The sequence below is a fragment of the Mastomys coucha genome, unplaced genomic scaffold (genome assembly GCF_008632895.1).
Source record: "Mastomys coucha isolate ucsf_1 unplaced genomic scaffold, UCSF_Mcou_1 pScaffold22, whole genome shotgun sequence".
In the NCBI taxonomy this organism is placed as follows: domain Eukaryota; kingdom Metazoa; phylum Chordata; class Mammalia; order Rodentia; family Muridae; genus Mastomys; species Mastomys coucha.
In genome coordinates, this window is record NW_022196905.1 from 252,583,815 (window position 1) to 252,600,619 (window position 16,805).

The window sequence follows — 16,805 nt, forward strand, 5'->3', positions numbered from 1 at the left end:
ATCTGGTGGGCTGGCTGCTCCTGGGCTGTGATTCTAGCTACATGGCTACTCGAGTCCAACTTGAGGCAGAGAGGCAATCTGTGAGCTATGGATCTTCCTGTGTCTGTGCATAACCTCCACAGCCTGCAGAGTATTGCTCACCAGAGACACAAGGCTTGGTGTGGTGCCTGTAAAGGCAGGTTAGTAAGGCTATCATATTCAGTTGGGCAGGCTATACACTGCACAAGGTCACCTACTTCATGAAGACAAGCAAAGAATAACCTCACTTCGGCTGCCCAGACTCACACCTCTGTGGGTACAGGGTTATCTTTCCAATTCACATAAAATTCTAGTAGGATGCTGTTTCAGATTGACAATAGTTATAAATGGAACCATTCCAACCCAGCTAACTGCCCTACAATTGACAATGGTAGGTACCAGAGTACCTTAGAAAAAGCATTTAACCTGGAATGACTGGACCCAAGATTGTTACAAGGAATGAAATCATGCTTTGGATAAGAAGAATAAAAAGCCTGAAATTCACGGAGCTTCTGGTCTGGATACTCACCATGCTGAGCAAACTCCCCTGCTTCAGTGAGCATGTTTCTCACCTCTGGGTTAGTCAGCACTTTCTCAAATGTACAGATGAGAACATTGAGGCTTAGTGGTGTGGTGTGTGCGTGTGTGTGTGTGTGTGTGTGTGTGTGTGTGATATATGTAATCTCAGCACTCAGGAGGTGAAGGCAGGAGGATTGCTGTGAGTTCCAGGTCAGCCAGTGGGGTGTGTGTGTGTGTGTGTGTGTGTGTGTGTGTGTGTGTGTGTGAGTGTGTGTGTGTGTGTGAGTGTGTATGTATGTGTGTGTGTGTGTATGTGTGTGTGTATGTGAGACATATGTAATCTCAGCACTCAGGAAGTGAAGGCAGGAGGATTGCTGTGAGTTCCAGGTCAGCCAGGATGACAGGGTAAGATCCTGTCTCAAAAAGAGCAAAAAGTAAAAACTAATAGGAAGGCAGAAGACCGATGAGTGAGGGGGGGTGGGCAGAAGAGAAAGAAGTTTCTAATGTGGTGAGGAGGGGGAAGGCTGTGAGTGAGCATGCCGACAGAGCACAAGATACTAACTCTTCCAGGGAATTCTGGGAAGCAGTGCTTTGGGAAGGCAATGGAGGGAAAAGCCAAAAGCCAGTGACTATAGTTTGAACATTCTTAGGCATTGAACCCTTGCTAGTGACCCTGTTCCAGGAGGCTGTGAAACATTTGGAATGGAGCACATAACTGGTGGGGTGGGTTGCTGGGAACAGGCTTTGGACTATTAGATCATGGTCATATACTCAGTGCTATTTCCATGTCCTGGTCTAGCATCATGCGAAGCCTGCTGCTTCATGTCCCTGCCATTACAAACAGGGCTGTTCCAGATGGCATGCCGCAGTCACCACGTAGGACTGTAGTCTCTGAGAGTGAGGAGTAAAATAAATTTACCGTTCTTCAAGCTGCTTTGTCAGGAATCAGGTCTAAGACACAAATTGTGACTAACAACGACACTTTGTGAGACACCTGCTCTGGCTTGACCCTCTGTAAATCATAGCATAGAAGTTACCTCCTTTGAACCACGTTAGACCGGATGAGTTAGTCATTATCATCCCGTCTAAAAAGCAGGGCTCCGAGGCTCAACTAGGCTCTATGTACCTATATTTAACCAAGCAGTTAGAGTTCAGGAGTCAGCTAGGGAGTGAGAGTCCAGAAAGGATACAGGAATTGGAGCCAGAAGCTTCATCTTTAAATATATATATATATATATTACAATATTTTCATCCATTCTGAGAATTTCATGCATGCATACATACAATGTATTTTGATCATATTCAGCTTGTAATCCTCCCCCAACTCCTTGCAGATCCACCCTCCAACTCTCCCCACTCCCAATGTTGTTTCCTCTTTATTTTTTTAATTTTTAATTTAGCTCACTGAGTCTGAGTATGTTGCCCATTTACTCTCAGATGTGGGGCTTTCCACTGGAGTGTGGTCAACCTACCAGGTATCATACTTACAAAGAAAACATCCTGACTCTCCCACCCCAAGAAGCTATCAACTGTCAAAAGCTAAGAGTAGTGATGTATGACCCTCTTCTCCCTTCCTTCTTTTTCAAAATTTATCTTAATATATTTTTTGGAGAAAGTCTCACTATGTAGCCCTGGCTGACCTGAACTTTGCTATGTAGACCAGACTGGCCTATAAGCTCACAGAGACTTGCCTGCCTCTGACTTCCAAGTGTAGGAATGAAAGGCGTGCATCAACACATCCAGCCCTTATCATCTTTTTGGATACAGAGTCGTTATATAGCCCAGACTGGGCTGAAGCTAGCTATCGAGCTAAGAATAGTCCTGAACTTCTGATTTTGCTTCCTCAACCTTTTGAGTGATAGAATTAAAGGCTTGGGCTTTAATTCTAGTTTTAAGCAGTATTGGGGATTGTAGTCAAGCTTTCATCCATGCTAGGGAATTACTCTAGCAACTGGGCCACAGTAGCCCCTATTATAATTATAAGTATGCGTTCACTGTACAAATCAGTGGATTTTGTGTTGATATATCCATACAGGTATATATGGCAGTTTGATCATAGGTATCTTCCTTTTTACCTCTCCTGTCTCCTCCCCCCTGGACCTTTTCTGTCCTAAGAGTAAGAGCTTCACCTTGCCACGCCGCCTACCTCTGCATTGTCTCCTTTTTGTTTTCATTGAAAGATCAATAGCAAAGAACCAAGAGTTTGCCCTTGGCACTACAGGGGCATAGAATAAATGCCATCACTTCCAGTTACACTTCTAAACCTGCTTCCGGTCATGGCAGAACAATCTTGAGGCCCTGTGCCCTTGTCTTCTCTGAGCCTATGTTCATGGTGGGGACCAAGGACGGGTTCAGAAGTATGAGATGGCAGCAAGCATCCATCACAATGCTTGATGAAAAATGACTAGCCTGTTAAGAGTCTCTCCTCTCTTCTTTTCTCTCTCTTTCCTCTCTCTCTCCCCTCCTCTCCTTCTTACCCCTCTCCTGCCCCACCCCCTCTCCAACCATTGTAGTCTACTGTAGCTCACAAACCCACTGCTATCCCATAGCAGCCTGGGCAGACAAAGTTGACCAAAGTTGACAAAGGTGATTCAGATCGTGCTTGTGGCTGTAGCTCTGAGACCTGAAGAAAAGTGTATACTTACTCCATTCCCCTTCCTGTGGCTTGCAAGGCCTCTTTTCAGGAGGGAGTATTTCCATTCAGAGAAAATAGCTACAGGACAATTACATTTACAATTGACTGATGAGTCAGACCTCTTGGGAAACTCAGTGTACAGCTTCCGTGGCTCCAACCTGGGTGGCTCAGAGGTGGGGTACTTCCAAAGGGTTAAGAACTTCAGGCCCAGATCTTAGTGTTAAGGACTTATTTCCTCTTTCTTTGTCTGAGTCACAGAAGCCTACATCGGTTTGTCTTGATTGACAGGATCCCACACACTGGGCCTGTGCGTGGCTGTGATGTCAACCTCACTTAGGCAAAGAGGAAATGGAGTGTGACAGGGCCATGACAGAATACATGAGAGGCAGGACACCATCATGAAGCAGTGGATCTCAGCACCGCTGCACGTCAGAATCCCCCAGGAACTTAGAAAGGATACACTAAGAACCAGGTTCTGTTTGGGTTTTGAATAGAATCCTGCCATCCAGGTCTGTTGGGTGGACTTCTTACCTACAGCCCATGGAGTAGTGGTCACCTGCTTAGGACTACCTGCATCCAGAGTTCTGTTCATCGTTTTTTAAATATTTATTTCGTTATTCTCTATGAATATACTGTAGCTATCTTCAGACAAATCTAAGAGAGAGCATCAGATCCCATTTCAGATGGTTGCGAGCCACCATGTGGTTGCTGGGAATTGAACTTAGCACCTCTAGAAGAGCAGTCAGTGCTTTTAACCTCTGAGCCATCTCTTCAGAGCCCCACCCTCACCCCCACGCATCTGATTCCTCAAGAAGACTTATTAAACTCAGACTGCAAGTCCCCATCTGGACAGTTCTCCTACCAAGGGTCTACATGGAGCCTGTGCATCTGCATTTCTAGAGGTCTCTAAAGAAGAGAGTGGGTGGTACTAGTTTTGAGATGTATTCATTCATATAACTTGTACTCACTCATTCATATAACTAGTACTCAAGAGAAAGGGTGAAAGGCTAACAACATCTACCAAGCCTCTGCAAAAAAACCCAAAAAAACAAAAAACAAAAACAAAACAAAACAAAAAAACAATGTGTCTACTACTAAAGCACACAAACTACTAAACTGCTACTACTAAAAAGGAAACCCTGATGTGTAAGCTTCTAGAAAGTGTAAACAAACATCTACTCACCCAAATAGGGACCAGCTGACACACTCAAATCTCCCTTAGTTGAGCCAATGAGTTTATCTGGCTTGCTCAACAGCATCACCAATGGTTCTGAAACACTACTGGAAAGCCCCACTTTAGGCTGGGTGATGGCTTCCCCCATAGCTCTGTTGCTGCTAGTTTATATCAACTTGCTGCAAGGTGAAGTTATCAGAGAGGAGAGAACCTCAATTGAGAAAGAGCTTGTATAAGATAGGGGTATCTGCAAGAAGTGCAGGCTGAAAGGAGCCTGAGATGGCTGTCTCCTGAGAAGCCCTGCCAGAGCCTTACAAATGCAGAGGCGGATGTTTGCAGCCAACCATTGGACTGAGGATGGAGTCCCCAATAAAGGAGTTAGAGAAAGGACTGAAGGAGCTGAAGGGGTTTGCAATTCCATAGGAAGAACAACAATATCAACCAGCCAGACCCCCCAGAACTCCCAGGGACTAAGCCATCAACAAAGGAGTACACATGGCTCCAGCTGCATATGTAGTTGAGGATGGCCTAGTCATGCATCAATGGGAGGAGAGGTCTTTGATCCTATGAAGGCTCCAAAGATGCTCCAGTGTAGGTGAATCAAGGATGGGGAGGTGGGAGTGGGTGGGTGAGTGGAGGAACACCCTCATAGAAGCAGTGGGAGGGAGGATGTGATAGGATGTTTCCTAGAGGGAGAGAAACGGGGAAAGGGGATAACATTTAAAATGTAAATAAAGAAAAAGGTAGGGCTATTGGCAAGCCTGTAGGGCATTTTCTTAATTAGTGATTAATGGGAGAGGGCCCAGACCTTTATGAGTGGGCAGGTGGTCCTGGGTTCTATAAGAAAGCAAGCTGAGAAAGACATTGGGGAGCAAGCCAGTAAGGGTCTCCTCTGCATGGTCTCTACATCAGCTCCTGTTTCCAGATGTCCACTGTTTGAGTTCCTGCCCTGACTTCTTTCAGTGATGGATTTATGGGCGTGGAAGCATAATCCAAATTAAACCTTTCCACCCTCCCAACTTGCTCTTGGTCATTGTGTTTCATTATAGCAGCAGTGACTCAAACTAAGATACAGTGCAAATGGAGCCCCCACCGCCTCTAATTAGCCTCCCAACTTCTATATTCTTTGCCAGTTAACAATACCTCATACATCCAGGTAAGAATTACATGGCAATGGGGTGCGGAAGGGAGTGGCTGGACTATCAAATGAGCATCTAACAAGTGTCCAGGACCCCTTCTTCTACGAAGGAACATGATCAGGCCCAATCCTGATGGTCTATTTTAGCCACAGCTGCTCTGATGAAGATGATAATGGCTGATACACTCCAAGAACATCATTGCACCATAGATCCAAATTCATATCCTGAGTGGTTAAAAAAGCATTGTCTCACATTCTTGACATTTCCCTCTCTCCTTTACCTTGGCCACATACCACTTGGCATTGAAATTCTCAGCCTCTGCCTGTTATAATTAATATCATGTTTAGGCCAACAGCTTTGCAACAACACACCAAAGGAACACTGCTGAATTGTTAGGGAACAGTGGGCATGCTCATAGAATCTGCCTTGCCGCTTTTAGTGGTGGGTCACAGAGAGCAGTCCCTAAGGTGGGATTTGAATATCATGTTCTTCCCAGAATAGAATGGACTGAATTGTTGAGCAGGCAAAGGACGTCAACTGTGAAGTTCCTAACATGAGAGATTATATTGTCATACAAGAAAGGCTTAAGGATAGTGTGAATGTCCAGAGGCCCAGGCTTTGTAATATAGTACAGAGTACCTTTTGCAAGTCAGCGCCTCTGTGCATTGACGAAAGCAGAAAACACCAGCCTACAATTCTTTGGAATAAATATTTCCTCTTCATTTCCTCTACGCATTTTCTCAGTGCATGCCAGGTTCATTATGCTAAGTTTATTTTCCCATTCTCTGACCACATTAATGGCCTGTGGTTTCCATAAGCTGTTTAAAAGTGAAAACAACCTTTAGAGGAGCTAAGCAGAAGTCTATTTTTGAAGTGAACTCAGAAGTGGTTATGACACTGATAGAAACTTCCTTTCCCATTTTCTCCTTTTGCTTTACTTTTCAGTGGTTTCAGGGACTAGTCTCAAGGCCACCAGCATGCTTGGCCTTGAACTCATTTGATATCCCAGGTGAGCCTTGAACTTGCAGTCTCCTTGCCCCCACATCTCAGGTAGCTGGGATGAAAGGCTTGTGCCCTCAGGTCTAGTTTGGCTTTCACTGTCTCAAAGAAACATCTTCAGATAGACTTTCTGGGGTTCAGTTGAAGGATGAGGTGAACAAAAAATCTTAAATGGGAATGACCTTAAAAGCCATCCATTTTAAACTCGATTGATGGGTTAGTTAATGTGTATCCATGTTCATGTGTGTCTGTTTCTGTGCAGATACATGGCTTCAATGCTCACTTTTCAGAATTCCACTGAACTTCTTCCCATCTCCAAAACTATATCGAAAGGTTGTTGCTTACTCAGCATTTGGTAAGGACCGCGACAAAGGCTCATCCTATGGCTCCTCTAACCATTTGCTTACTTCTCCTGGCTTTTCTCCAGCAGGATCTTGCCTTGCATTGCCTTTGTGTTTGTTATTCAGAGTCTTGGAGACCTGAAACATTTCTTCATGATTGTCTCTAGAGTTCCTATTCTCTCTGTTTCAGGGTGTGGTGGGAGGCTCCAGTAACCTTGTGATAATGGGATAACAGAAATAAAGCTTGAAACCTGTTCCGTTCTATACCCTGAGACCCAGCTCCTTAAAGCAGACCAGTGAAACCTTTGAGATTGAGGCCGAGAACTCCAGTAACTCCAAGAATCCAAGCTAGGTGTCGGTGACCCACGAGCTGCATGTGTCTGAGGATAATTATGAATGCAGTCAAACACATCTGTAGATAACAGCATCCTATTGTGTTGCCAAAAGCTTAAACTGCTAAAAGGTCTGGTCCTGGGTCATCAGCCTAAATGGTCAGATGGACAGATGGAAAAATTACCAGAAGAGTGGGCGACCTTAGAGTCCGGACACGTGGCTTTCTTATTCACAGGCCCAACACTCTGAGTGCACATCTTGAGGCTTAAATAGGAAACAGAAATTGCTTTAGAGAGGTTTAAGGATTTAACAAAGCCTTTAGTGCCTGGCTCATGAAGGGACAAAAAGGAAGCACAATTGCTATTACTGTTGCATTGTTAGAGGACAGAGGCGCTTGGAGCAGAATGTTGTGTCCCTAAGAGGGAAAGAGAGTCAATTAAAACAGGCATGTGCATAACTCCATTTATTGCTGCTGCCAGGAACATGGATTGTGTTGTTCATTTAATGCCGTGGGTCTGCAGGTAAATTGCAAAATCCTTTTTATTGAGAAGTCATTCCATTTCCCACAAATGTTTATTGAGTCCCTGTGATGCCTAGGCTAGCTAGGGAAAAGGAAGAATGAATGAGCTGCTGATCTTGCATTACCTGGGGATCGAGAGAAAACAGAGGACAGATTTCCTATAACTGTGAGGGAAATGCTTAACTACAGAACACAGAGCGGTATTTACTTTTAGGAAAATCGTTGGGAGTGTATGGGGGTCTCTAATCATCTCAGTGAGTGTTGATGGGATGCTAACTGGCTACAAACAGCTCAAGGTCTGCTTTGCAGCCATTCTCACTTACATAGTAATATGTTATACCGTATTCATACTTAAACAGTATACAGATATTATTAAAAGAATCCTGATTGTCTACTGCTAACTAAATATTCTTTTTTAAGTTTTTAAGATTGGTCTCAAGTGTGTATGCATGTGTGTGTACGTATGTCTGTCTTTCTGTCTGTCTGTCTGTCTGTCTGTCTATCTGTCTGTCTATGCATGTGCATGAGAATCCCCAAGGAGGCAAGAAGAGGAAGTCAACACATAGTCTTACCTACTGAACCATCTCTCCAGCCCCTAAATGTTCTACACTATGTATTAATTATATGCAAATGTGTTTATTTATATAACACTTACTATATAAATATACTTATTATCAATATATAATTATACAGCATTCTAACTATGTAGTTTCATATATGTAATATATGTTATATACACAATAATACTCAACGTCACATTATATAGAGTCATGCCTATATGTTGGTTTCAGTCAACAACAGATCTCATGTACAACCATAGTCCCCTAATCCAAGGTAGTGGCATCCTCAGAAGAGGAGAAATTTTGTACACAAGAAACCAGCACAGAGGGAAGACAAAGTACAGAGAAAGAGGCAGTGGGTAGCCATCTGCAGGCCAAGGAGGGCAGCCTGGAGCAGAATCTCCCTTATAACCAAAGGGAGGAATCAACACCTTGATTTGGAAAGAGTTACAAAGTGCAAGAAAAGCGTCTATCATGAGAGCCATCAGGTGTATCATGTCAGTCTTGCAGTGTTCCTCGCAAACTGATTTAAAGATCCGTGCATTTTCAAGGTGGTCATGAATTGTGTTTTGGGTCAGATGAATTCGATGTGTTGTCTCGGGGGAGCCCATCAGATAGAGACAGATGTTAATAGCATTGAACTAAAACAATGGGGATCTGGAAAATAACTAAATGAATAAATGCCACATCTGCCCAAAGCCAGGGAAGAAGGGGCTGCAGGGATGTTAAAGTTAATTGTAACCTCTTCCACCACTGTCAGGGTGTGCTCAAGCCACATCACATCAGAGATGTAACCAAGGCTGACATGAGACCACTGAACTTGATGGAGTCACTCCATTCACTCGCTGATGATATTTATGCTCATTTAGAAAACAGAGCCCTTATTGTCCTATGAAATCTGGGACAAAACATTAAATAAATACCAAAGCCATACTTAGCATAGAGAACTGTGCCCTGTGTAGAATGTTAGGTTGATGTCCATGTTCTGAAATGTTGACCTATCATGGGTCCTGCCGTATCTATTTTAGGCAGCAAGTTACAGCTGCTTAGCTTAAAATGTCAAAACAAGTTGACAGTCTAGAATAATAGAAAATGGAAAGGATGCAGTTGGAAAGTCTTTGGTTTGAGTCCCAGCCATGCCTCAGAAAAACTGAGAAGCCTGGACCTTTCTCTTATCTGTAAGACAGTGTTGGGGGAGGAGACATGGGGTGATATTCCAACTCTGACATTCTATGAATCTCTCCATCTTGCCTTTAATTGGGAGAGGTGGTAAGATAACATTTCTGTAAATTGACCTGCCAACTCGAATTACCCACCAACACAAAGACATGAACATAAGATGATAGGCAGAAACAGCTGTGCCAGAAGACTGGTAGAAAAATCTCCCTCCTTCAAATTGTAAATGGGATGCTGGAGAGCAATGGTAGCAGATAAAGATAGATAGAGATAGAGATAGAGATAGAGATAGAGATAGAGAGATAGAGAGAGGGGGAGGGAGAGGCAGAGAGAGAGAGAGAGAGAGAGAGAGAAGTGCATCTTAATTACCAGCAAATTGGGTTTTACTGGAAAGTTTTGAGATGCACATGCTCACAAAATTTTGTTCAATGTCTTAAGTGTTTACTGTATTGGTAGAGAAGACACAAATCACCCACCTCTTAACTGCATTTGTAATTCCCCTAGACCATTTACCATTTAAAGCCCATGTTGACCTTTTTACTTGACTGGCCGTCTTTAGCCCTGGATATAATAAGTCCCCAAGGGGGATAAATGATTAAGATTGAGAATCTAGTAAGAATCACATTTTGTCTCAGGTCCTCAGACTGGTATATCCTCAGACTGGTATAATTCCTCATTTAACCCCTTTATATGGGACACTGTCAGCCAGCCATATCTGTTCCACATACAACATTCTGGTTGTGGCTTGCTGTGTGCTTTTCAGTCTTGCCATGGTGCATACTTGACTCATGAGGACACACCAGATTTGTCAAGAGTTACTCCTACAGAAGCAGTTCTCCATCAGTACTAGATGGAAATTGGTTGGATGAGCTCTTGATCATAGAGGTGTAAGAGAGAGTGAGCTCTGGGTGTCCATGGCAGATACTGATTTGATAAACATATGGACAGTCAACTCTTTCTTTGGGAAATTTTATTTCTCTTCAGTGCTATCTATATACTGTTGAACTGAGCCATTGGATTAAATCATCTGATTTTCTTTTGGGTCTTTTTATATGTAAGGGGTGTGTGTGCATGTTTATACTTACGTGTGTGTATAGGCTCCTGTGCATATATGTGTTCTTTGTGGAAGGTTCTGACAACAATCTTACATGCTGTTCCTCTGTTTGCTAACCACATTTCTTTCCAAAAAGTGTCTCTCATTAGCCTGGAACATATTCAGTTAACTAGGATGACTGTCCAGCAAGCCCTATGAATTCTCCTGTCTCTACCTCCCCCACCACTAAAATTACAAGCATGCTCCACCATGAGCAACTTTTTGCTTTTCTTTCTCTTCTTTGCCTCCCCCACCCCTTTTCTGAATGTAAATTCTGGGGATTAAACTCTGGTCCTTGGTTTTGCAAGCCATGCACTTACAGGATGTGCTATTTTGCTGACTCCCTGTTTGGGTCTTAATCCTGTTAGTGTCTAAGATTATCTTACAAATAAAACATTTATATTCAAGTGTTTGCTCAGAATCTGCTCCTTAGAAGCAAAATAAATGTTCTCCATGATTGCTGTGGAGCAGTTAGCCTCACTGCTGAGATTTAGCTCACCATGGTTAAATAATAGTTTAGAGCTGGGGTCCTCTGACTCCTGTTGACTTTTCCACACACACAAGTTGTTGCCAGCCAAGGCAAGTTTCTGTCCTTCAGGAGACATGGTGCAATGTCTGAACACATGTTTGGATGTCACAGTTGATCTGGAGGTGTTCATTACCTCAAGAAGGTAGAGGCCAAGGATTCTGATAGATTACAACCTTAACTGAAAAACATAAATCCAACCTTAAAAATGTCAACTATACCAATGTTGAGAAATTCTACTTCTGCCCAGTAAGACTGCTTATTAGATAATTAAGATTTACTGTTGTCTATAAATGTTTTTATGCCATGTTCTTGACCCATGTTATGTAACACTTCTCTCAGAATGGTGATCTTCAAGTGTAATGTGATTGCAATGTGTGTCATTTCCAGGGTCAAGCTGTGGCTCAGCTGTGTTCTACCATCCCCAATGTGACAGTCTTTGGAACAGCCTCTACTTTCAAGCATGAAGCCATCAAAGATTCTGTGACCCACCTCTTTGACAGAAATGCTGACTATGTGCAAGAAGTTAAGAGGTAAGGGGGTGGCTGTGCAGAGCACAGGGCTGGCCCTCTGCTCTTCTCTTGAAGGTCATTAGTATTCATTTAAAAGATGAATAATAGTGGATCTGGAGAGAGGGTGATTGGGAACATTGCTGTTCTTGCAGAAGAACAGTGCCAAGCACCTCATGGACACTTACAAAGGTCTGTAACTCCAGGTCCAGGGTATCTGATGCTCCTTGGGCACTGCACTTATATACTGCACAGACATACATTTGGATAAAACATTCATATACATAAAATAAAAATAAATCTTTAAAATATGACTAGTGATGGTGATGATAGTAAACATATATTGAAGACTTAATGCTAGCTCTTAGCATAATGCTTCATATGTGTGAACTCATCAAGTATCCTCAACCTCCTTGTTATTATCCTCAAGGATAATATCCCCAAGTCAGTTGTAGGGACTTGAAGAAGTAATGTGTTAGTGTTCTGCTACCTGCCAGTGCATTGTCTTGACACATGCAAATTTAATGCTCATTCATTCACAAAGAAAGCTCAAAGTAGATGCTCAACTGTTAAGAAGATTCTGGTACCCAAGCTCTTTATATTTTGGTTCTAATATCTTCCTGAGTCTTCTGATCTTTTGGTTCTACCTAGAAGATGGGAAAATAGCAATAGGTCATGCATGGGAGGCTTTTATTGGTCAGTCCTGGCATAGATAAATATATGCTGCCCAATGTTATGCTAATGTTCAGGACACACATTACTGGGAGTAAACTGAAAACCATCACCTAATAATACAAGCAGGCAGACCTGGCCTTCATGGACTGGTGACCAGTGGGGTTCATACTAGGCCCTCTGGCTTGTGAACCCATGCTTTTACTGTAGAGAGGGTGACTTCCTAAAGAGTTGAGCCTAAGCCATAGTTACCTGAAGGAAGAGGGAAACCTGGAAGAAACTGTTTTAGAGATAGAGGTACCTACCTGCACACTGAGCAATGGGTCCAAAGACTCAAAGACCAAGAAAATAGCAACAAATATCACTGCTTATCTGTTTATTGAATGTATTGAATACACAACTCTAAACGTTAATCATGTTTTAGCATTTATTGTATGTACTAGATAAAAGAGAAAATAAAGTTACAGTGTGTTCCTCTGAGGGGGAAAAAAAAGAAAAGAAAATAGCAACAAAACTGAACAGGATGTAAGACCAGGGCTATCTGACTATATAATCTGATTATAGTGTACCTGTGATTCATAAGCTATTGATTATGGTCATGTGTGTCTTTGAGGTGATCACATGGAGACCCAGGTGATAGAGCATCTGTAGGTGCTGTGTGTGTTTCACGTGGCTGCTGCCCAAGGTGAACTCGGTCTCTGCATTTCTGAGAGCTGCTGGAGGAATCAGTGGTGGCCAGGAACTGTGATTTTTCGTTTTTCATAGTCTAACACTGAATTATAAAGCTTAGAGATAATTAGTCACCCAGCCAGCACCATGAAAAGGAAACTTTTTTTTTTAACAAATCACAAATTAAGATAAAGAGGGACAAAACTGATTGTTCAAGCAGAAATTTAGATTTTTTTTTGTATTTTTTTAAAGTGGAGCATTTTTAGAAAAGAGATTTTTCTGATGAGTATTTTTAGAAAGGATATTTTTCAATGAGTAAAAGCTTCAGAATTGTTGGATAAGGATATGCCTAATTCATTAATGTGTTTATTATACAAGTGTGAGGACCCTGAGTTCAATTCCCAGACCCATATAAAAGAGCCAGGCACAGTAGCATATAACTATAATCCCAAGACTAGGTAGGCAGAGACAGGAGGATCCCTGGGGCTCAATGGCCAGCCAGTCTTACCAAGTATACCTAAAGGTTTAATGAGAGACCCAGTTTCAAAAACTAAGATAAAGTCAGGCATGATGGTATACATCTTTAATCTTAGAACTTGGGAGGCAGAGATAGTCTCTGTGAATTCAAGGCTAGCCTGGTCTACATAGTGAGCTCTACTAGTCTATCCAGGACTGCACAAGGAGAGCCTGTCTAAAACATAAGGTGGAGAGCGATTGAAGAAGACAGTCAGTGCCAGCTTTTGGCTTCTACATGTACATACATGAGCACATTCATGCATGAACACACACACATACACACGAGTTATATATAATGTAAGATGTCCCAATATCTCCAGGAGAATGTAAAAAGGGAGCTTTTTTTTTTAAGACTGAGCAGGTTCTTTTTATTTATTTCGAAATGTATATGTGTATTTATTTGCATGTTTCCATGTAACAGCAATCAATCAAAAAAGAAGTCACAAATTTGAAAGAGAGCAAAGAGGGATATATATATATATATATATATATATATATATATATATATATACACACATATATATATATATATAATGTGTGTGTATATATATATAATGTGTGTGTATATATATGTATATATTATATATATACATAGAGAGAGAGAGAGAGAGAGAGAGAGGAAGGTTTGGAAGGAGAAAGAAATGATGAAATTATATTGTAGTATTGTTTTTAAAATAATTAAAAATAAAAACAAATTCTTTTTGTCTTTTTTTATTATTTTTTATCGGATATTTCCTTAATTTACATTTCAAATGTTATCAATGTTATCCTTCACAGAACCAAGGGCAAGCACTTGTTGGCATCCACAATAGTGTCAGGGTTTAGTGTCTGTATATAGGATGCATTCCCAGGTGGGGCAGTCTCTGGAGGGCCTTTCCTTCAGTCTGCTCCACACTTTGTCTCCATATTTGCTCCCATGAGTATTTTGTTCCAAAAAGGGAGTTTCTATTTACAGTTAAATATTAGAAGTCCACCCCATTTCTCAGAGGTACAGAGATAGCAGATACTCTCAAAGGCTTCTCTCTTTGCCCAGTCCACCTACTTTTGACTCAAGTTTCTCAAGCTGTGGACTAGAATATTAACTTCACTAATCTTTTCTTTAACATCCTTAACTGATAATTTTGCATTCGTCTACCCACTGGTTAATAAATATGTTAGGGTCTGAGATAAGATTGAACCTGTGCCATAGAGGAAGATCCAGCAACAACAAATAAGAAAGGCTCTATACTTAGACTTTGGAATCTAGTTGTGGGAAAGGAAACATAAAAAAGTGGGGAAGAAAGAAAGAAAAAGAAGGAAGGAAGAAGAAAGAAAAGAGGATGGACCCAAGGCGCTGGCTGTATATGTGGCCAAGGATGGCCTAGTTGGACATCAGTGGAAGGAGCGGTCCTTGGGCCTGAGGGGGTTTGATGCCCCAGTGTAGGGAAATGCCAGGGCGGGAAGGCAGGAGTGGGTCGGAGGGTGGGGGAGCACACTCATAGAGGTAGGGGAAGGAGGATGGGTTAGGGGCTTCCAGAGGGGAGACCTGGAAAGGGGATAACATTTGAACTAGAAATAAAGAAAATACCCAATAAAGGAAAAGAAAAAAAAGAAACTATTCAAAGAATACATTGACTTGTACTTTTGACATATGCTTTAGATTGTTAGTGGAGAAGTGAGACATGACACTGACCTAAGTAAAAGTCTTGACTCAGAGCTGAAAGATGAGAAGTTCCAGGGAGAAACGCACTTTAGATTTAGGGAGTACAGCATGCTGCAGTGCTAAGGAAACTTGGGGTTCTGAAAGGAGGCAAATGTGGTTATTGAAGAGCAGTAAGATTAGATCAGAACACCACAACTCACAACTGCTCTTCACAAATGGAAGCTCACAGCTGGGGAACTCCTGCCTGCCTCACTTCCCACACAGCTGCTCCATCTCAGCCCCTCCCAGCCGTGGCCCCACTCAGAGCCTGAATCAGTGATTTCTATTATTAGGAGAATGGAAGGAAATGGTGACTGGGATCTACCTCATTACCACCTGCCTTCAGAGGTGGCTTCCAACAGCTCATTTTTAAGTAGGGACCCAGGAGATATGGGAAATGGCTAGGGAGCTGTGAAGGTAACTATAGCCTCTGCCCAGAAAATCCCATCCTCAGGAAAATATCCAGAACAAGATCAAAGCCAAAGGCACAAAGCTGCTCAGTGGAGCTCTGGTCTGCATGGTCCTCGGTGCTCAGCATATGTTGACAGTGAATTATAATAGGCCTGTCTGTAACAGCAGCAGTCAGATCCAGCCTCTGCTGTCAACAGAATGCAAACGGTACAGGTACAGGGATTTTTGCTACACCACATGTATGTGTTAAGCAGCCCCTAAAAATGATAATTATGAAGGCTGTGTCACAAAAAGAGAAAAATGCCTGTGGTAGAATTTAAGGGATGAAAACAGAATGCCAAATTCCATCAAGACTGTGATCACAACTTGATTCAAATTCTCTGTGCACAGGGATGTAAAATGAAAGGGAAAAAACCAGTCACTCACATGTAGTACAGCATTATGCAGAGTCATTTCTCTTTGGTGTCTCCCTTACAAATACAGTTAGAGTAATCTATGTACAGTGAACTACAAAAAAAATTATAAAACAAAATTTCCTGCAATGAAAACTCACACAGACCAACCAAATGGAGGGCCTCTTTGGAATTTATGCTAAGCCAGGAAAGAAATTAGAGAAAAGTAAATATGCGTTCTTTTCTAACGCATGTGGTATGCATGCCTATGCATGTTTTGTATGTGTAGGTATGATCATGTGTATGCACATGCATGTGAAGGTTAAGGGACAGCATTCAAGAATATTGACACCCCTCTTTGAGGCTGGGTCTCTCATTAGTCCGAAGCTCATCGTGGCTAGACTGCCTTGTCAGGGAGCCTCAGGCTTCTTCCTCCCTCTCTGCCTTCTAAATACTGGGACTACCAACTTGTACACCACACCCAGTATTTTCATTTGGGTTCTGAGGACCTAACTCTTCTCCTTGTGAGGCATGAACTTTAACAGCTGAGCCATCTCCTGAGCCTAAAGAGGGGGAAACAACTTTGACATAGACTTTATCTTTCCACTGGTTTTCTTATCTGTATGTAAAAAGAGATGAAAATGGGCCAAACTGTCAGAAGCCTGAGTCCTGTGCACAGTTATCCCCATGGCACCCTGGAAGGGTACAAAGCACTTCAGCTGGAGATGTGGGAACAAATCTTGGGGGAGCTGGGACAGGGCCAGGGGCACAAGCGCAGCCATGCTTAGACTCCTTCAGTTAGATGACCATTTCACAAGCATCCTTTACAAGTGCAAAAGGCATCCCATTTCATAGATGCTCAGACTAAAGCTCAGAGCCAGATTTACCCTCCAAATCTATGGACTCCATTCCTCCCCCCCCC

General features: G+C 42.4%; 1 protein-coding gene across 1 annotated transcript in view; it reads left to right on the plus strand.

The window, feature by feature from the left end:
• The window catches only part of Vat1l (vesicle amine transport 1 like), a 168,671-nt gene that overhangs the window by 59,371 nt on the left and 92,495 nt on the right, over positions 1-16,805 (plus strand). Inside the window, exon 4 of the mRNA XM_031341507.1 lies at positions 11,424-11,566. Within this exon, the coding sequence (XP_031197367.1) occupies positions 11,424-11,566 (143 nt within the window). The remainder of the gene's footprint in view (positions 1-11,423; positions 11,567-16,805) is intronic.